The sequence below is a fragment of the Columba livia genome, chromosome 5, assembly GCF_036013475.1.
Source record: "Columba livia isolate bColLiv1 breed racing homer chromosome 5, bColLiv1.pat.W.v2, whole genome shotgun sequence".
Lineage (NCBI taxonomy): Eukaryota > Metazoa > Chordata > Aves > Columbiformes > Columbidae > Columba > Columba livia.
Window position 1 is genome coordinate 25,057,134 of NC_088606.1, and position 21,817 is coordinate 25,078,950.

The window sequence follows — 21,817 nt, forward strand, 5'->3', positions numbered from 1 at the left end:
TGTCTGATGTCATCTTGGAGCCGCTAGATCTTGTTACATCTTTGCTCCATCAAAGAACTCAAATTCCTCTTCCCCAAGCAAAGCACAAGCAAACCGTGAGCAGCTCACCCTTTGGTCTCCTCAGAGCTGCAGGGAATGGGCTCACTGGGCATCCAGCACCCCTAGCTACCCCCTGGATTTCCTCTGAACTGCTTCCACACTCCATGTCTTGGATGAGCTGCTGGCCTCTGAGCTGGCAGTGCTCTCCCAGCACCAGACGCCTTAAACGTACAGGTGATGGAAGGCTCCCCACAGCTGTGCCCAGTGTTTCCAGCCATGGACCAGCTGTGCTGCTGCCAGACACCACCTGTCCAGGTGCTGGGGCCATCTGCCCATGGGTCCCAGCTCTGCCCCAGCACGAAGGCCCACGTACTGACTGCTACAGAGAGCTCTGCCCAGCTCCTGCCTCACCCACAGCCCCGCAGCACCTGTCCCGCCACAGCCCCTCAACAGCACAGCCAGGCTGCTGCCTTCTGCGGAGCGGCCAGTGCTTCCAGCGGTTGCGCTGGGTCAGGAAGGCACGGAGCTGCCATCCCGCCTCAGACCTCCAGGCACCTGGCCAGCTCGGGGGTGCACAGACCCCGCCCCGCAGGCCCCCAGACGGGCTGGGCGGTGGTGTGAGGAGTACCTGCAGAGCGGGAAGGGTTCTGGGGAGGGCAAGGTGCCCCCGGGCTTCGGGCAGCGGGCACACGCCCAGCCGGGGTCAGGAGGGGGGAGGCTGGTGCGGCGGGTGACCGTGGTCAGGGCATGCCCCAGGAGGGGAGCCCGCCGGGGCCCCGGTCACGGAGCCGAACCGCAGCCGGGGCCGGTGTTCGGCCTCCTGCGCGCGGCCCCGGCCCCCTCCGAGGGCAGCGGGCGCACGAAGGGCCGGCCGAGGTCTGCCCTGCGCCCTGGCAGGGCCCGCCAGCCCCGCCGCAGCCTGGGCCCCGCCGGGGCCGCCGCAGACCCTCTCGCAGCGCAGCGCGGCGCCCGGCCCCGGCCCCGCCGCCGCCCCGCCCCTCCTTCCCCTCCTCCCTCCGTCGGAAAGAAACCACATCAGGAAAGTATTCGGGGTATTTTTAGCCGCTTTTAATGCAATTTCGCAGCTGGAAACGGGAGGGGCATCCCCGCGCCGCCCGCCAGCGCGCGGCGGACCACCGCGAGAGCCCGGCCGCCGCCGCCCCGCGCCCGCCGCTGCCCGAGCGGCGCCAGCAGGGGGCGCCCGCGCGCCGCGCCGGTGCGGCGGCCACGTCGGAGGGCGCGCGGGGTCGCCCCGCCGCGGAGCGCGAGGGGCCCGGGGCGCGAGGGGCCCGGCGCCGCCGGCCGCGCGGGGGGCGGCGGCGGGGCCCGGCTGGGGGGGCGGCGACTGCGCGGCTGCTGAAGCCATTAGCGCGGGACTGCGGGCGAAGGCCGGGCTTGGAGCTCCCCCCCTCCCTCCCCCGCCCGAGCCCCGTCCCGGGGACGTCATGGGAGGGAGGTATAAAATTTCAGCGGCGGGGCCGAGGGAGAGGCAGTGTGCGCGGGAGGGGCGGCGCGGTGCGGTGCCGGGCTGAGCGGTGCGCGGCCTGGGCACGGCGGTTAGCGGAGCCCGCGGGGGCCGCGGACGGCCCGGCGGCGCTGCTCCCAGCTGTGCGGGCAGCGCCGCGGTGCCGCGCTCCCGGGGGTCGGGCACCGGGCGATGTAGGGCGCGGGTCCCGGCGGGGGCATGAATGGTGCAGCGAGAGGGGCGGGCGCCGCGCTCCCCCCGCAGCGGCGGGGCGGCGCGGGCCGCTGACACGTGCGGCGGCGCGGCGCGGCGGGGCGCCCCCGGCTCCGCGGGACGCGGGGCGGCGCATGGGGAAGGAGCCCGGCGCGGCGAGGCACGGCGCCTGCCGCTTCTCCTTGCGGAGCGCTGCCAGCTCTTCCTGGAAGTCCTGAGTCGCGCACGGCGCAGTGAGTTCATGCACCTCCTCGCCAACCCTCAGCCTGCGGGATCTGGGGAGGCTGCCGCCAGCACACCGCCTCGGCCCCCGCGCCCGCTCGCCGCCGCCCGGTGGTCTCTCTCGGAGGCCCCGTTCGCCACCCCCTCGCACATGAAGATGTACGTGCAAAGGGCTCTGGTGCTGCTCTCCCTGCTGAGCTTCGCCACCGTGAGTCTCTCGCTGTCCTCCTGCACTACCTTGGACTTGGACCACATCAAGAAGAAGAGGGTGGAAGCCATCCGGGGGCAGATCCTGAGCAAGCTGCGGCTCACCAGCCCCCCCGAGACCGTGGGGCCGGCCCATGTGCCCTACCAGATCCTGGCCCTCTATAACAGCACCCGGGAGCTGCTGGAGGAGATGGAGGAGGAGAAGGAGGAGAGCTGCTCTCAGGACAACACCGAGTCCGAATACTATGCCAAAGAGATCCATAAATTTGACATGATCCAGGGCCTCCCCGAGCACAGTAAGTGCTGGGCTCCCCCCGCGCCGGCCGCGGTGCCGCGCCCGCGGGGCAGGCTGCCCGGGACCCCGGGCGCGGAGGAGGTTCGGCCAGCCGAGCCGAGGGGTGTCGGGTCCCGCGGAGCGGGGCGGAGGCGCGAGGGGGCCGCTGCGGCGGGGGCTCGTCTCCGCCTGCCTGCGCGCTCGGGTGCGGGAGAGCGGCGGTGGGGAGCGCGCCCCGCTGCGCCGGGACCGGGGCGGGGGAGACACGGAGTGGCGAGCGCTCGGAGCACCGACAGGACGGCGTGGGGCTTGGCGGGGAGCGGCCCCGCCGCAGGTGGAGGAGGTGGGCGCTGGCAGCGGCGGGTTGCGGGGTCCACGAGCAGCGAGCCAAGCGCTGTCTAGAGCCCTGACATCTGGGGGAAGGCAGCAGGGGACCAGGCAGTTTGGGTATCGAGGCTAATGCCGCGTGCCGGGCTAGGAGAAGGCACAGGTCTGGTGTTTGGATGAGAGCAGGTAGCTGGACTCCTCCCTGCTGAAGTGCCGCAGAGAGACAGGCAACCCGTTTTGTCTGTGCAGCACCTGCACTGGCTGTGCAGAAGGTGGAGAGGTGCTTGCTGGAGAGACTGGTGCCTGGAGGACACTGTCGAGGGTGTTACTTGGATAGTGTGAGGGTTCAGAGAGTGAGTACATGGTTACAGAGATGCTGAGCAGGTGCAAAGCAGACGGTGATGCAAAGGAGACCCCCAAGTGAACAGAGGCATTGAGAAAACGTGCCAGATGTTGAGCAGGTGTGGAGCAGATGATGAGCAGGCCCAGATGTGGACAATAAATGGATTCAGGTGCAGGAGCTGAGCAGATGCAGATGCAAAGACAGAGGCTGAGCAGATGAACCCCAAGCAGATTGCAGATGCTGAGCATATGTAGACACAAGCAATCCTTTCAGTCTGTGCTTAGGATGCCTTAGGACTGGAAGATGTTGGTGGACATGTAGTCATACCATCATCCAGGACGTCCTCCTGTGATGTAGTGCAGTCGTGGGGTTGCAATTTGAACACCAGCAATTCTGGGGAGGAGCTGTGACTTGGTGTAGGCAGCCTCAGAATGCAGTTACTCTTCCAGGTTTATGTTAATCTTGACATATGATGAGCTGGAATAAGAGCTACAATGTGGTAATGCAACAAATTTCACTTAATCTCTAGCAGACTGCACTCCATATGGCTATGTGATTAGCTCCTAGCTCAGGAGACACCAAGACTCGAGGAAAAGAAAGTGCACATGGTTTAGCAGCTTACCCATATTTCAACATTTTTGACCTACTGAAGTGTTGTTTATGAAATTATAAAAATACACGGGGAAACCAAGTGTCTGTGCAAAATTGTAGAGCCTTACTATGAACCAGTGTGTTTTGGGGAAGGAAACTGGGAAAGCCCAACAGGGGGAAATAAAGTCAGAGGAGTAGATTTAGATGAAGTAGAGGGGAAAGAGGAATGAAGATGTGGTGCACAAGAAGGAGCAGTGAGGAGGGACCATGGGTTGGGAACAATTCCTGTGGAAATGAATGAACGTGTCCCATGTCCCCATAGGACACTGGGGCAAAGTGCTGAGGTTTAAAAAAAACAAGTAGTGGTGAGATTAATTTCCTGGGGACGTGCAGTGTAGGTGCCACCACCCAGAGAAAGAGGGAACTTTGGAACTGGGTCACACAGGGGGAGACTAGCTCCAGACAGGCCATGGTGTCAAGAGATGCACTCCTTTTGAAACCGAGGGAGATTCATCACTTAGACCATGGCTGAATTTGGCCCCGTGTCTTCAGAAGTGGCTGATGTTCAACTTTCCCATGACTCTGTCACTGTGCCAGGTGGTGATCTCAGAACATGCTCTGAGCCAAAGCCAGTCTCCTCTAGGGGGGAAGGGGAGGACTGCTCCATTGGGGGAACTGCGAGGATGATACAGACAAGTCTGAAATGTGTGCACAAGCAGACTCACATGGACATAAACTGTTCTAGCTCCAAACTATTAGTCAAGTGGCTTGTTGGCTCAGAGAATTCATCCTTCTCAAAGACGTAAGGCCCAAAAGTGAGAAGAGCTGAGAAGCAAAAATAGCAGTGGGGAGAGCCCCATCCTTCTAGGAAGGAGGGATATTCAGGACCAGTTCCCCATCCTGACTCTGAGCTGTTCACAAAATGTTCTTTCTGCTGTGCCTCTCAGGCACATTGCCTGAATTATAAGGGACTTTCTTTCAGAGAATAACTTGCTCTTGACCAGCCTCTCACTTCAGGGATCTCCTAAAACACATAGAGGTTCATATGCTCTTAAGCACTGACTTGGTTAGACTCAACCTTAGAGCATCTGCAAAGGTCCCACAAATTGCTTTGTTTACCTTCCTGAGGAAGAACATGCCATTTTCCAAGCCAGCCTGAGAGGCAAGGCAATTAAAGCCATGCGTTGCTGGGGCCAAGTATGTCTTCCCTCCAAACCTGCTGCCTGCAGAGTTCCAGAAGGATTAATTTTTTCTCCAAAGTTATGCAGCTTTGGCATGAAACACCTTGAAGTATCAGTGGTATAATATGGAGTGAGGCAGTAGTTGCTCACAGCCAGCCTCCCCTTCCTTGACACCAAACATCACAGCCATCAGCCTTTTTGGGGCTTGACAGAAATAGCAGCTGTGTAGGGTCAGCAGCACATGGAGAACCTACACCTTGCTGAGAGCAGTGGTAGGAAGAGGGAAGCTCCCAAAAGAACCTGGTCCCCATATCACATTGTCCACACTAAGAGGCTGCTGGTCTCATCATTTGTACAGTCAACAGCTCAGGATTGCCTGGGCTCCGCAGTAACAGCAGGGCCCAGTCGTGAGGATCCAGCCTTTGGTGTCAGACGTAGCCTGGCATGGGTGTGCAGGGTGTCACAGGTTCCCTGTATTCAGGCTTGGTTACAGCCACTGAGTCTTGTAGACTGGAAGAGCTTGCAGGAATGTTGCCTCTAGGCTTTGTTCTGTGCTGGTAGATGGATGTGTCCAGATCCCAGTGTGATTAACACACCTGAGCTGGGACTGGACCAAGTTGACCAAAAAATCACCTGCCTCCTTTGCCTATGACCTCTTGCAAAATGTGCTTTGCCCCAAAGCAGTCAGCATCCTGGGAGTGAGCTGTATCCTGGGCACCCTATGACAGGAAGCAGACTTTGGCCTCATAGGAAAACACAGCACACAGCTCCATCTCCCCATCACAGAGGGCTTGTTCCCAGGCTATGAAGGGGACATGAAACTTGTTCTTAGGGAAGGGAGCTATTACTGTTTCTACTAGGAAGGTCCCCAACACACCAGCACCTTGCTAGTGAAGTAAGTAGGTAGAAGGCAATGTGTGGAGAGCAGGCAAAATACAATATGTATAGTAATCTCTTACCACAATGGCTGCCTAAATTAGCCAAAAATCTTAAGGAGATGCTATACAATAAATTATTTTGTCTCTCCAGTGTGCTGTAGGACCAGATCTGCAGACTCAGATTGTCAGATAAAGCACTACTGTTGGAAATAGATACTAGGCTAGGCTGCCTACTGGTCTGATCTAGAAGGGCATTTCTGATGACTACTGGGCCACCCCATGTGGACAGGCATTCGGGTTTGAAATGGAAGGGCAGGCTGTTAACAGTGCTATTAATAGGGCTAGGAGTGCAAAACAGCTTAAGGGGCTTTTAAAACACAGTATCTGCCTAGGTCTAGGATGCAGAACAGTTATCAGCCTTGGACTTCTGCTAGGAGGATGCCTTTGGGCATTTAATGAGATCAGAGCTTGTTTTTTCTGCTATGCTTTTCTATGGTTTAAAACCTAGAACTGGTCACAGTGGTGGAGTGCCCACAGTGCGTGTCCTTGTGTGGCTTAGTGTACTCTTTGCAATGCAGGGTTGTTGGGCTGAGCGTGTGAACTCATGGCTGCAACTGGGTCTTGTCTGCTGGGATCACTGAACATGCATCACTTCAATGGCAGACAGAGACTTTCCTGTATGGGAAGGCTGTTCCATTCAGTGGTACAAATGAAAACAAACAAACAAACAAGAAAAGCCACCACCTTCAATTAAAAGCCCAATGTGATCATCTAGTCATTAGCTTGTTGAGTAGAATGTCAGCACCCTAAGAACACACCCTTGTAAACTGCTAGGCTCCTGCTGCCTGAATCAGTGTAGCACAAGAAGACCTTCATCTTCATGGAGATGACTCTGGAAGTGCATCAGTGTTGCCCAAAGCAGAATTTGTTATGGGAGGTGAACCTCTGCATTTGTGCTGTTTCACACTAGCCCATCTTCAGAAGCTGTTTCCCTGGGGAGATGGTGGTGTTGTGAAGAGAGGGTCTGGCTCCAGGAATCTAACTTGAAGGTTCCTTCAACTAGGGCTTCTAGCCTATTTAACACAGGCTGGAACTGTGGGTAGGAGCAGGTGATAGTTTTTCTTTCTGTTTTGTTTGTTTGGTTGGTTTCTTTTGTTTTTTAAAGCAACTTAAATATCAGCTGACATGAGAGGGCCTGTTGTTACAGTCAGAGGTCGCGTGAGGGGCTCTGTAGGGCTCCAAACAAACCTGCATGTGGCTGTAGAGCAGGAGCTGCTGTGTCTTGTCCTAATGATGCTACCAGAGGTCAATAGGAGAGGAACACGAGTGATGACAAAGACTTTCCGTGGGACCAAAATGGTCCCAATGAAGAGAGGCTTGTTTTCTCTTGAGGACTTTGTTTTGGACCTCTTAGCTTTTACCTGCTCTCTTTTGGATCATCTTTGAAACAGATTTTTATGTTCAGCAAGCACACATCAAGGCAGAGAATTGCTGTGCTATTTCCTACCCGTATGTCTGATCTCTGCAGACCTCTCAGTACTTCTACTTTGTCCTTGAACTCTGTATTTAGAACTATTCATGAATTCCTTCTCCATGTCATGAGTGAGAACTGATCTTAAACCCCATTTCTTTCAGTACACACTGAATAGTCACTGCCCCCAAAAGTCTTCACACCTCATGCTTTGTGGACACTTGGCTGGCTTTCATTTTAGGAGACAATGATGTCGAAGTTTGTAAAACTAAGTTTCAATGGCAATGGGATCAGGTTTTTTGTGGCTTCATGTCTCCAGTGTAAGCAGAGTCACACCATCATCACTACTGGGAATAGGCCCCACTAGCTGCAAATGAGGTTGTCCTGTTGTCTTGGCTGGGGCTGTCATTTTGGATGCAGCAGATTCATGAGCATTAGCAACATGTGATGAGCAGAATTAGAAGAGATAATATTAAAAATACTGTGGTTGATCTCTACTGATTCTCTGGCTTGTAGTGTTGAAATAATGGTGACAGTAGTGGGAAGATTTTGCAAAATGTTAGAATGTAGATCAAATTGGAGTGAATTAATCCTGTATTATATTTAGCTAAATAGCAATGCTTTACAGGTGGCAAGACGTTTGAATGACGGTCCTCTGCTGGAAAGCTCCTTTTCAAACAATTTTTATTTGAGATCCTGCCCCTCTGACCTGTGGTTCTCAGTCTTTCAATTTTTCTCCTAGATGAGTTGGGCACTTGTCCAAAAGGTGTCACCTCCAATGTGTTCCGCTTCAATGTGTCCTCAGCAGAGAAGAACAGCACCAACTTGTTCCGTGCCGAGTTTCGGGTGCTGCGTGTGCCCAACCCAAGCTCCAAACGCAGTGAGCAGCGCATTGAGCTCTTCCAGGTGAGTGTTCTTCTCACCTTCCCCTATGCCTGAGCCCAGAATAGCTTGGCTCTGTAATGGTTGCCTCAATTAATATGTGCAAGGCCACAGAAGAGAGAGAGAAGAAATCCCATGCTGTACCCCAGGCTTCTTCCAGCATATGCAGTGACACCATCACCTTTCCTTTTACAATGTGATGCTGTCCTTTCCCTCCTCACATAGGCTGGCTGCTCTGGCCACCGTGGCATGGTGTCCACTGCAGTAATTTGCTGCACTGAGAAGGGAGCCCTGCCCCAGCAGAGCAGCCCTGACCCTTCTGTCACATCTGCGTGTCCACATCCCTTGGCAGTTTTGTTCCTTTGACTGTCACAGTACAGTTGGTGCCAATCCAATGGGTGGAGCTCTCTGTCTTGTCACTGGTTTACTGGAAAAATAATGCTTGCTTTCAATGTTGCCTTCAGCAGCAGCTCTTCAGGGGCACAATTCCTGGCACCATTAATTCAGGTACTTACCTGGAGTTTGGTTTGAACTCATGAAGTCCCCTGTCAAGAATAATGTCTAGGTCAGGTTTGGAAGTGGTCTTAGGCTGGGCTGGACCATCCAGCTAATGGTGCAGTTTAGTATCCAAGGGGGCACGTTCCCACAGGCTGGTGTGTATCCACTTTGCAGTAGAAGTGCATTTAAAATTGCCCTGTGGCTGGTAGCTCTTCAGGGCTTCCTGGAATTCAGCTTCAAAGGTCAGAGCAGCTCTCCAGATGACACAACTGACAAGGAAGCAATCTCAGAGCTTCTCCATAGAATCAGTGCTCTGTGGAGTGAACCTGGGGTCCTGCAAGAAGGAGACACCTTGCATAGGCTGTAGTTGTTTGTCTGGAAGCAGGAAGAGATGTCAGAGCAGGGGGAGAGGTCTCCAAACCTGATCAGCCCTGCTGTGTTTTGATAGAAGTTGAAGAGTGTAGGACACATGAAAACCCCACAGTCTAGGACTCAGTAGGCTTGCTGGGCACGGGACCTGTAGCAAGATGTTTTATTGCCCACTGCTGGTTCTACTCTGAAATCCAGACCTACATCACACAAGTGCATAAAGAAACAAGACCACCTATTAGATCAGATGCTGTGTGCTGCTGCCTCTGGATATGTTCCTGAAATAAGGATGAATCGAGAGGTGTAGGCTGCTTAGGACAGAGAGATAAGCATTGTGTAGAACTCTGGAGTTCAGGTTGGTTGTGAACATGTCCTTTTCACATGTGCCAGGGTAATCCTGGTGTCTCACTTGCCAGGACCAACCTTCTGAATTAGTTTTTGGCAAGCTGTGGGAGAAAAAGGAGCCAAGGCTATCCCTTCCTCATGCACAGCACTGGCTGATTCTCTCTACCTCTCCTTCTGACACAGATCCTTCGGCCGGATGAGCACATAGCAAAGCAGCGCTACCTCAGCGGCAGGAATGTGCAGACACGGGGCTCCCCTGAGTGGCTGTCCTTCGATGTCACTGAGACTGTGCGTGAGTGGCTCCTGCACAGAGGTAGGGATCTTAGCTGGACTGGGTGTCAAGGCGTGCACAGAAATGTGGATCACAGAATCACAGAATGTTTGGGATTGGAAGAGACCTCAAAAGATCATCTAGTCCAATCCCCCTGCCGGAGTAGGAACACTTAGATAAGGTTACACAGGAATGTGTCCAGGTGATTTTGAATGTCTCCAGAGTAGGAGACTCCAGAACCCCCCTGGGCAACCTGTTCCAGTGTTCTGTTACCCTTACTGAGAAGAAGTTTCTTCTCAAATTTAAGTGGAACCTCTTGTGTTCCAATTTGAATCCTTTACCCCTTGTCCTACCATTGGTTGTCACCAAGAAGAGCCTGACTCCATCCTCGTGACACTCACCCTTTATGTATTTTAAACATTAATGAGGTCACCCCTCAGTCTCCTCCAAGCTAAAGAGACCCAGCTCCCTCAGCCTATCATCAATGTTGACAAGAGTACCTCTCTGCTCCCCTTTTTGCAGGAGCTTGGCTCACATAGAGGACAGCTTCCTTCAGTCTGAGAACAAACCTTCCCCAAGAGAGCTACCTCAGTGCGTGATGGTTGCTAGATTCCTGGCTCTGTCCTGGAGTCCCCACTGTGTGGCTCCATGGGCTGGGTCAGAATGAGGGTTCATCTTCTGGAGAAGGAAGTTGTTTTCACTGAGAGATGTTGGAACTTCTTTTAGTTCTTCAATTCTAAGCCCAGAGGGGACCCCTCTGCTTGTCTGAACTATAATTGGTAATACACAGAAAATGAGGATTGGTCTGGTTTAATTGTCATGTGGACTAGAGCAAATCTAGTAGGGAAAAAACCAGCAAGGATCCTGTTTACAGCTTGGCAGGTATAAAGGTGAGGAAATACCAGAGGCTGACACACCTAGACAGATGGAGGCTTTAGCACTGCAGAGAACATACCTCTGCCACCACTGGGCAGCCCAACAGATAGTTATGGGGCAGCTCCCAGCAAGAACACTGACCCCATTCACAGCTGGAGCATAGGTACCGTGACTCACATCTGGATTGGCCTCAGCGATAGAATTTAGGTGCCACTGAAAACTGGAATGCAGGTTCTGGCAAGCAGCCGCTCCCTGGAAGGGTAAGCTGTGCCCTTATAGGCTTCCTCCTTTTTCAGGCAATCTAAGCTGTGTCCTGATGGCTGGAGTTCAGGGTTGGAACTGCAGCAAGCTCTGGGCAGGCACTCCAGCTGACAAGACATCACAGAGTACACAGTGCTTAGGAAAAAAGGTGCTAGGCACCTTGTCAGTGCCCTGGGGAGCCAGATGTTTTAATTCATGACACAACATAAAAAAGGAGCTTTCATAAGAGTCTTATGTTCCTCAGTCAGGCCCACACAGCATGACTGGTCCAGGAAGTTATTATGAAAATAGACTTGCCTCTGGAAAGTCTGTGTGACTTAGACTGCTAGCAGTTCAACAAAACAGGAGGTTGCAGCTGCTGAGAAAAATGCTTCCAGTGAAATTACTTGTCCATATCCAACTAGCTCATTTTCAGATCTCTCCTTCAGACACTAACCAGAAGCCAGATGGTAGACAGGTACTGAGGATGGCAAAACTGATTTAACACAGACACCGCAAGACACCTTTTCAAAATACTTGTTTTCCAGTGGAGGTCCTTGAAGCTTACGAATACTTCTGGATGCTTAATAGCCTAAGAAACACAACCGGAAGCACCCTTCTTACTTGCTGAGGAAGCTCCTTTTAGCAAGAGCAGGGCTTTTGGTACAGGTGAAGCTGCAATGTTCTGCTTCCCATTTTCATTTCCAAGGCAGCTTCTGTTCCCCAGCTCTGATAGCATCCCTGACTCTGAGACCAACCCACAGTCTAGGAGTTACCAAGTCCATGTCCTCAGTGAAACTTCCCTGTGCCCTGTGCTAGGAGCTGCCCCAGATGACGAAGACTGTTTCTCACAGAGTTGTCTTCTTTGCAGAGTCCAACCTTGGCCTGGAAATTAGCATACACTGTCCTTGCCATACCTTTCAGCCCAACGGAGACATCTTGGAGAATTTGCACGAGGTCTTGGAGATCAAGTTCAAAGGTGATAAGGAGCTGGGTTAGGGGAGGCTGTTGGGGAAGGGAAAGTTTGGAGTATCTGAAAAAACCCGAGGTCTTGCTTTGCATATTTGAACATTTTATGTTGTGTAACATTTGTCTTAAGGCATACACATCTGGGTTTGCATGTTGATTATTTGGGCATGTCCACTTTGTACATACGTTTGAAATGGAAGAAAGTAAGTACAGGCTGGATGGGTTTGTACAAGTGTCTGCAGAAAGGAATATTTTTGCATTTCAGTGTCTCCCTGGGAAGTTCAGCTTGATGCCTTCTCAGATTTCTGCAGAGGCTCTGCTTTCCAGTTAGGGTGACTGAAACACAAGGAAGTCAGGCATCCTGTGTGAGGTGGCCCAGAGAGTCAGTGGCTTGGCTGGCCTAAGAACTAGGAACCTCCTGGCTTGCAGCCCTGGGCTGCAGCCACTGGCCCCCACAGGCTCCATTTCTGAGGCTGTTCTGCAGAGTGCCAATGATCTGACATCTTCTTTAAACCATTCATCTTCCTGCTTGTCCTGGGACTGAAGCCAGTAGTGAGCGGGATGGATTAATGGCCCCACCAGCAGTTTGCAAATGGTAAAACAGGTGGCCCATAAGCCTCTGTTTCAGGCCTGCTGCAGTCAGATTCACCAGGACTAAAGGAGTCCCTGTGAGGGAGGAAGTCCCAGAGTAAGTAGACACGGTGCCTGAATCCTTTTCATCCTGGTTCGAGGGCAGTCATGAGAGTGTTAAATGCACTGAAAAGTCTTGTTGTGTACTCCGCTTCCATGCTCATTTCTTATTTGTGGATCCTGTTTTTCTCTGAAGGCATTGACAGTGAGGATGAGTATGGCCGTGGAGACTTGGGGCGCCTGAAGAAGCAGAAAGACTTGCATAATCCCCACCTCATCTTGATGATGTTACCCCCACATCGGCTGGACAGCCCAACACTGGGAGGCCAGAGAAAGAAACGGGCCCTGGATACCAACTACTGTTTCCGGTGAGAATCCTGCCTGGAGTGACCAGATCCCACGCCTGAGGTGGGCAAGCCTGGTGAGACTCCATGCCACCGGGACAGGCAGAGCCCTCAAAGTGGGTACTGGGTCACCATGGTGCCGCAACGGCCACATGATGGGCACGGCTCAGCCAGCTGCTCCTCGTGGTGTCCAAGAAGGGGACACTGGCCAGCTCAGCAGAGTCACTGTGTGCTTCTGGTTGAGCCACTGGCTAGAGGGAGAACTGTGGCAGCCCCCTGTGAACTCCAGGTGCCGGAGAGCACCGGGTGCTGCTGTGGGCAAGCAGGGTGCTGCCTCCCTGGGCCAGTGGCCAAGCTGTGGGCTGGCAGGCACCAGCAGCGCCAGGCTATGGCCTGTGCTGGCCTGTGCTGCTCCTCTGCACTTGGCACAGGCAAACACCACGTCCTGCTGGGCACTGCTGGTATTAGTCCTTCTGTTCAGGAAGCTGTATCACACCATCGCATATAAGGCCTCTCTTTAGACTGACTGTGTTTTGATACTTGTGTTTCAGGAACCTCGAGGAGAACTGCTGCGTGCGTCCTCTGTACATTGACTTCCGACAGGACCTTGGCTGGAAATGGGTCCACGAGCCCAAGGGCTACTTTGCTAACTTTTGTTCGGGCCCGTGTCCATACCTCCGCAGCGCAGACACCACTCACAGCACGGTACATCTAATAGATTATCCTGTCTGGGCTTGTGTCTGTGACTTCCCCTTCCTTCCTAAGTCTGATCATATCTAGTCTCTTCAGAGCAGCAAAAGCAGTTCACATCAATCCTTGTAAAAAAACTATCCAAGGAAACTGCAGAAAAGGTGTTTCAGTAGAGAAAAAGCGCTTCCTTTGGAGTCAATACTGAGTCCATGTTTCTAGCCAAATGGTGAGGAGCAGGACGCTGTATCTTGGGTAAGATGTGAAAAGCAGGACTGATGGCTTTAGGATACTTATTTGGTAATGGCCAGAGTATTAACTGAATTGTTCACATAAAACATCAACTTGGGTAATCATCTTCTGCCTAAATTTCTTGTGCAGTTTGCACTAGACAGAGGATTTTCATCTGCCTTGTGCCCAGTTGTCACAAAAAACTTCTAGGCCATGGCACACAGCTGCCATCTGCCATCACAGGGGCAGCTGTAGTCTGAAAGCGAAGGGAAATCCACGTCCATCAGCGGACACAGCCATGCAGTAAGCTCTCCTTCCTGCACAGGCATCCTTTCCACCTGACCTATTGCAGGGAGGAGCCTACTAGACACTGAGATTCATGAGTAAAAGCTGGCAGAAAGCAAATGTCTTCAGATAACTTACACGTAACCTCTGTTTAATGTGAGTACACTAGGCAGTCTTTGGGAAGAACACCACCTGAGCAGTGGAAGAAAATAAAAACGACAGGAAAGCACAGACATGGGAGAAATAGCAAGGGGAGAAGACAGACTAAGGAGCAGGCAGTCCATTGCTGAAGCAAGAAAGGCCAGAGGAAAATGCTGTGCTGCTGCCCACAGAAGAGGCAGCAGTCTAGACAATGCAACAGCTCTCTAGCTAGTTACCAGAAAAAGCAGATTCAGCTGAAGAATAGATAATTAGGTAAAGATGATATTGCAGAAAAGAGCCTAACATTTTCTTTACAGCTTGAGAGTCTGCACAGCAGCAAGGCTCGCTGAAGCTCAAGAACTAATATCAGTGGGAACAGTCGATCTATGGGAATGAAGAAGTGAACAGATGCTAGACATTATGCACAAGACAAAGCAAAGGGATGAACAGCTTTGAAAGGGTAATGGGCATGTAGCTTTACCATCTGGTTGTCCTGAGAAGCTCTCTAGTAGATACCTGGACTGAATCAGTGTGAGAGAAAAGACATTTTTAGATTGGTTCCTAGTGTTCTTTTCTTGAGCAAGAAAGGAAACAATCAAGCATTAAGGTCAGCTGAGTGATCCAAGAAACCTTTAGAACAATATAGCTGCTTGCCAGCACCACCTAGGAAAAACATGGTGAAGATTTCTCACCAGTCCATTTCACCTCCCATCTCTGTTGAGTAGAGCAGCCCCAGAGCACATGGTACCCCCGCAGTATAGGCTGGTGAACTTTGCTCAGTATGCCAGAGAACTTCTACCATAACTACTGTGATTACATGCATCTGGGTAATAAAACAGGATGTTTCCTTAGCACCTCGCATCCCCAAAGACTGTAAAGTAGTTAAAAGACAATGTGCCAGACCCTGTCATTCATACCAGATAAGCACTGAGACCACAGTAGTGCAGGTGAGATCATGTTTTGGCCCCACAACTCAAGAAGGAAGTTGCTTACCGCTGAGAAGTGGCCACCTCTGGCAAGAAACGTGGCAACTGTTCTGTAGCAGTTACATGGCTGAAGTGTATTGTCATTTGTGGGCTGGGGCCAGCTCGGAGGAGGAATCCAGTGGAGTCCCCACAGGACACTCTCCTGGCTCCAGCATTTTAATGTAATGACTTGCAGGATGGAGTGGAGGGAGAAAGCATCAGACACTTCAAAGTTGGGAGGGAATTGTGGATACTTGAGAGGATTGGCATCCATCCAGTGCTATCTAGAGATGTTGGTTGAAATAAGCAGCACTGATGTTCTTTCTTCTGATTTCTGTAAGGGAACCCAAGACAACATGGTGCCAGGCTGGTTACACCCAGCCTTGTTAAAAACAAAAATTGTGACACTATTCACCATACCAAATTAGAGATGAAAGGAGACAACTACTTGCACTTCTTCAACCCTTAGGCATCAGCTGCAGAGTAAGGCTACTACAATTAAAAATAAAGAGTCAGGCCAGGGCAGGTGAGACCCCTTAGAAACAGGCTATGACCAGAAGGTGACGGGGGAGTATTACTTGCCTGAGGGAAATACCCTCTGAGCATAGTCCAGATGCTTAGAGTCCTGTTTGTTTTCCCGTCCCTTCCTGTCCTCAACTAACTTAAACATATTCCTGACTTTGTCACCACATTTACTTTGTTCCTGCAGGTGCTGGGCTTATACAACACGCTGAACCCTGAGGCATCTGCTTCGCCTTGCTGTGTCCCCCAGGACCTGGAGCCGCTCACTATCTTGTACTATGTTGGGAGGACCCCCAAAGTGGAGCAGCTCTCCAACATGGTGGTGAAATCCTGCAAGTGCAGCTGAAAGGCACCCTGGCCCACCCAAAGCCAAGAGAGAAACTGTCAGCACCCACTCTCCTGATCCCAGGCCAACACAAGAGGAACTGGGGGTCAGAGACTACACATGCCGAGGGCTGAGTGCCAAACCCTGTGGCTTAGGATCTGGCAGCCCTTGGGGATTTCTTCTGGAACATTTCTTGGTCTTGTTGGCAGTGTCATGTTCCTTCTGGGAGTTACTTTGGTGATGCGAAGACCACACTCTCCAAAATGGCTGGGCAGTTGGTACGGAAGAGAAGGATAGGGTGGAGAAACTGTTGTGCATTTGAATGCTGGGTAGTTGAGCTGGGGAAAGCAAGGGAATGAGAAAGAGCAGGTGAAAGGGGGAATGGAAATGGAGAGATGTTTTTTTCTATTCTAGCTTTAGCGGTCTTAGGACCTCAGCCCTCCCCCCTGGCTTGAAGGTTTCCTCTGTATGAAGAAACCCTGAAAGTTTCTTTGGAGAAAGAAAATGCACCAACAAGGGAAGCTGCTGAGAGAAGAAATGCTCAGATACAGACTTTAGTTCCTCAGAGCTGTGATCCAGGAGTCCTGCAACTAAAACTGTGTCTGCCAAACCTGTAAGTTCAGTTGGCAGATCCTGGCTATTGGTTTCTAAATGCAAACTGCAAGGCTCCCAGCCAGCCTGCTAAGGGTGGGCAAATACAAGGAAAGAGGGTGCTGAGTCCATTTTCAGAAGGACTGATGTCTCCATTCAGCTCTTTTCCCTTCCTGGAGTTTCTTGGAGATGGTTTCTGGGTCAGGGCAGGAGCAATATCTGTGGTACCTGAGTACTGGGCCCATTCATTTGTGATCTGATATACCCTGAGGACCTCTTGTCTGTTGTGGTTTGTGAGGTGCTTTGGGGTGTTCTGCACCTGTTCTGCACAATGGCCCAGGCCTCAACTGCCAAGACTTAAAAAATATTAATCTCAAAGACATCGTAAAAAAAATAAATATTTGGGGGGGAGATGCTCTTTTTTTTCAGAAGCAAGTTGTTTGTTGGAGGCTTAGATGGTTTGCTGTTTTCAAATCCCTACTGCTGTGGCATATTCAGTCAGTCTAAAATTTTTCCTCTTTCAAAAATGTCTCTTCAAAGGAACAAAGAGAACTAGATGAGCCAGAGCTCCCCAGAATAGAAATTCCTTGGTACCTTCAAACTGCGCCTGGTGTATGTGTGCCCTGTCCCACCCTAGTCCTTCAGGTGCACATCACCTCTGGCATATACTTTTGATAGATTCATATAAAGCTCCCCTCAAATGTAAAACACTTAGAACAATACTGTTTAAATAATCAGAGCAGTGCCGTTGCCACAGCTGACAGAAGTACTATGTCCGTTTTAGTATATATGGTCTGCCAATAGACACTTGTATACACAGGTAAATAACACATCGCTCCTCCCAATTTAGCATGAACATTGCTCATAAAAAGTTCACAGATGTTGCCTAGGCAAGAAATCGGTGTACTCTTTTAAAAGTATGGGCTTTTTCAGCCATAGATACTCCCAAAGGTAAAATTCTCTGGTACTTCATGTCACACGAGATGTGGTGGCTGCCTTTCTGACTCTCCAAACCACAACTACTTAGAAGTCATGTTCCAGAGACCACAGAGGTTCCTCCCTGTCCTGGTCCTGACAACGAAGTGCAAAATGACACCTAGCTGGTTAATCGCTTGTGGCCAGGGCTCTCCATGGTCAGCTCAGAATTCAGCTTCTCCATCAGGCCCTTCACAATTGTGGCTGCTTCTATATACCTCACATGAGGCTGCCGTAACATGTAATCTCAAACATCTAAATAAACTGTAAACAACCCTTCCTGCACCATCACCAGCTGGCAAGAGGTGAGCAAGGGTGGGTCAGTGGAGGGGGCCTGCCAAGCAGTGTCACACCATGCTGGGGCACATGAGCTCTAGCAGAGGAACTCCCAGACACTTCAGCTTTATGCCTTTCATCCCTCTGGGGCTTCTTGACGTGTCATTGGTGTGATGATGAAAGATGCAGCTCCCATCAGTCCTGCAACACTACCATACGACTGCCCTGTACAGCTCTCCATGCCCATGCTTCCCCCCCACCTGCCCAAGGAGCAAATAAATGCCTTACAACTACACTACCATGCTGATAGGCCAGAAATTTAGTGGCTGTAATGTGGGGCAGGGGGGAAATACAGATGCCAACTGGCATAGGAATTCTTTCTCATCTTTTGGCAGCAGCCCCTGGGGAGGTTTTGGTTTACAAAATGCAGTCTGGTTTTTGGTCTTTGAGCTGTGGGCTGGCTTTGCTGCCCATCCAATTGAAGGGCTTCCTTGCTAGTAAAGGGGGAAAAAAAAAATAACAAACCAAACCAACCAAGAAGAGAGAGCTGCAAAGAGCTGAGTTAGAACACTTGCACAGCTCACAGTCCTACGTGGCACTTGGAGCACGTCAGAGCCACCCACAGATTAACCCTGGCAAGTCCCTTGAGGTGTGTCTGTTTTACTAGTCCTTGTTCACTGCTGCTCCTCAGTGGCAGCGAGGGGTGGCAGAAGGACTGAGCCTTTTGTCTCCTTGGAAAGCAAAATGGCAATGGAAAATCAGGGGAGAAGAGCCTTGGGGTGTCCAACCAGTAAGAACACAGGGAATCTCTGGGTACAGTAATCCTTGAAGTCAAACAGACATATTTCAGTTATTGTTTCTCTCTCCAGCTTTCTGTTTCCCTAGCAACATTTGAGAATTAGATTTATAAAACGGGATCTGAATTAATTTTCTTGCTATTAAAATAGCTTTTCTAGGGGTGTTTTAGCTATAATTCAGCAACAAATTACACTGTCTACATGGGGTTAATAACAGATTAAATAGATTCCTGGGCACAGACTTACGAACACTTGCATGAGAAAGCAGAGGGCATTTCTCTATATGCTCTGTTACTAGCTGGCAAATTGAGGACAATGGGAAAGAGAAAGTGGGATCGTCACTGCCAGCACTGAATACAGCTCCCAACAGTTCCCTTTTGTTGTTTGCAGGAACAAACAAAAGCTGATTAAAACAATCCCAGCACACTTTCTGTCTCTCTAACAAAGATCAATAGTTAGAGTGAAAAACCCTATTCTGCACTACCATCAGGCAGATCCTGCACAGATGATGAAATGACCGTCTGTGTAGTACCTGCTTCTCTGTGGCATATTCTAACATAGCATGCAAGAGGCCTAGAGCTGAACTTGAACACCTTGGTTTTCAGGCTGTAGTGCATTGTTGAGCTCTGCAAGGAACACTGTTTTCAGTAAGTAAAGGAACATGCACTGGTATTTCAGCAAAGAATAGTCTTTGTGGACTAAAAGAGTCTTTGTTCCCTGGTCTTTGGGTTAGACAGTCTCTGGCTATCTCACTAGACTCAAAAAGCAGTAGCACATCCCCGTTACCACTGGGTGAACTGGGATATACTGCTTTGTGTTTTACCCTTCCATAACCAATGGACATCAATACAGTAAACAAGATGGACCATGTCCAAAAGTAATAAAAGATACAAACCACAAATATACCTATCCATTCCTCTGGCACCATCAGAGCTCTGTTCTGCTCTGTCCTGTGATGTCACACGTCTGTCACTGTAGCTACCAAATTTCCATTCTTTCAGTTCACAGATCCTTTTCTTTCTATGCTGTTCTGACGTTTTCCTTACCTATGACTAGAGTGTCCTCAGCAGACCAGAAATACAGGAGGTCTCCAGGCTCAGACAACTTTGGAAATGAAATCACCACAGTCATTCCATGACAGAAGAGGATCCATTGCAATGTCTTATGCATTCTTATGATGTCTTCAGTATGGGCCGGGATTCAGTGCAGGGCAAGTTCAGTACCACAGGGTGAGCAGGATGCAGCTCTAGGGACAGCGCCATTGTGCAGAAAAGGTTTCTCACCCACTGCAAGTGTTTCCAGTGGCATGCAAAACACCAACTCTGTAGTACTGGGTTGTCTTCTCATAATAGGTGATTGAAAGGCAATGAAATTCATCAAGAAAATAGTTTTCAATATATATGAAGCCAACAGTGTGGTATCTACACACTTGCAAAACTACACTGATTTGTTGTATAGGCTGCCTATAACCTGCATTAATTGTGGTTTAGAGTAACAGCAGCAATTCGGATACGATGCAAAGAGGAAAACATGCCTTCTAATTCTCTAAAAATAACACCTTTTATCTTTTTTTTACATTCAAAGTCACTAGAATATATCGGTCAAAAGCTGTATAAAATTAATAACTAACATGCATACTATGATGTTTAGTAAAATAACACCTGGACTTTCAGGTCTCTGCTTTACCAATATTTTCTTTTGTGGACAGGGAAGTCATTTAAGCCCCGGTTCATTTTTGATGCAGCTCAGGAAGTGACAGACAGAAGCAACTAAGCTCAGTGTCTTTTGTCATCTCTTAAAGAGAGGCTTCAGATGCTGTGTACAAATGCAAGATCCTTTATCATGCAACAAGTTAACATAGAAGAGATTAGACTGTTTTACACACTTGGAGATAGATTGTCTTAGAAATTGATTCAAATATATCAACAAGAAATAGAGCAAATGAAAATTGCTGATTAATGGTTGCCATTCTCTGAAAGTAATGCATTTGAGATGCTACTTATGCCCAAAATTTCAGAAAGAATATGGTGCAGTACTTTGAAATTAATCTTTCCTGGAAACAAACTGTGACATCCAAAGATTACAGACCTCAATTCCTCGCCTGCTTTTAGAACATCCTTATCTAGGGTTAAGTTGCATAGGGAAGGTGGCAGAGATGGTCTGAAGGCACTGAACCAAGCAGCTGGGCCTTTTCCAGTACTGGGCTGTGATTTCATGGAAAATACACTTAGGGATAAGGACCTTTACATCTACTACAGAAATAGGTTTCTCTACAGCTGTGGTTTGCAGCAAAAAACCCGCACACATTACTGGTTTCCCACATCCTGCAGATTTAGTAAACAGCTTTCAGGCAAAAACTCTGTCCCCTGTGGTATATGCCGGCACTGTTGAATTATACCAAGGAATTTCAAGCAGAATTATACCAGTCTTTCAATTGGTATCTTCTGAAGACAAAGATTTATTTCTCCCCCTTTCAGGATGGTGGTGATCTTTGTGCAGGGTGATATTCTTCATCTCTCATTCCATTTAGTTGGCTAGGAAAGATGATACCTCATTGCTGTCCACAGAGACCGATGCAAGAAATAATTACATGTAGGGGTTATGCATATTGCAGAAAGCAAAGGTGACTTCCTTTTCTGGTCTGCCAACATTCAAGGCGTTTCTCACTAGCTCTTTATGGATATTCATTCATCACATAGAGAAATCGGCATGGGGCATTATAATAATATATCATGGCCTGTGCATGTACATGACTTTATGAAATAACCCAGCTGGGTCAGACCATACAAGAGATTTCCTGACATTCTTCAGGAAGGATTTTTTTTTCCTCCTGTAGTTATTATCCTTTTCAGGAAGCAGACAAAACAAAGATCTGCGGTGCAGCCAGGGGCAAATCTTCGAGGATTTGTGCAATGCTTGTACTGTAATGACTGGGGGATGTCTTGGTACCTGTTTTCTGGTCCTTTTTTGAAATAAAAGATTATGGTCTTTTGAAGTTCTGAAACCCTCTCGTAGGTAGACTGGAAACTTGGGAGATCTCTACTGTTTTCAAGGATTCATAAGAAACTCCACTTGTGGGGGAAAGCAGCAGCAGACAGCCTGACTCGCAACAAGAGTCTCTGGAGGCATCCAGCTTGCAACAAGCTGCCTTTGGATGCTTACTATGCTAAGTCCTCTATTGTGCTAATATGAAGAAATGGAAACAAATAAATAAAACAAACATCAAAGAGAAACAAAATAAGGGAGATGGCAATAAAATCTCAGGGAAGTATGGTGTGGCAGCAGTTAAAATGTGCAGACTACACATTTCAAATTGTCTTTCATTTTTATCTATTTCACCTGCCCTCAGAAAAGCAAAAGACCTAAGAAACTTGCAGAGCCACAATC

At 49.9% G+C, this 21,817-nt stretch overlaps 1 protein-coding gene across 1 annotated transcript; it reads left to right on the forward strand.

Annotated features, from left to right (window-relative positions):
- Positions 1 to 1,374: 1,374 nt before the first annotated feature.
- TGFB3 (transforming growth factor beta 3) lies at positions 1,375 to 17,633 on the forward strand. The gene is made up of 7 exons (XM_065063889.1): positions 1,375 to 2,442; positions 7,954 to 8,117; positions 9,489 to 9,618; positions 11,564 to 11,671; positions 12,488 to 12,659; positions 13,187 to 13,340; positions 15,654 to 17,633. Exons 1-7 carry the CDS (start codon positions 1,728 to 1,730, stop codon positions 15,810 to 15,812), a joined length of 1,602 nt encoding a protein of 533 aa, XP_064919961.1. The 5' UTR covers positions 1,375 to 1,727; the 3' UTR covers positions 15,813 to 17,633.
- The last annotated feature ends 4,184 nt before the right edge of the window (positions 17,634 to 21,817 follow it).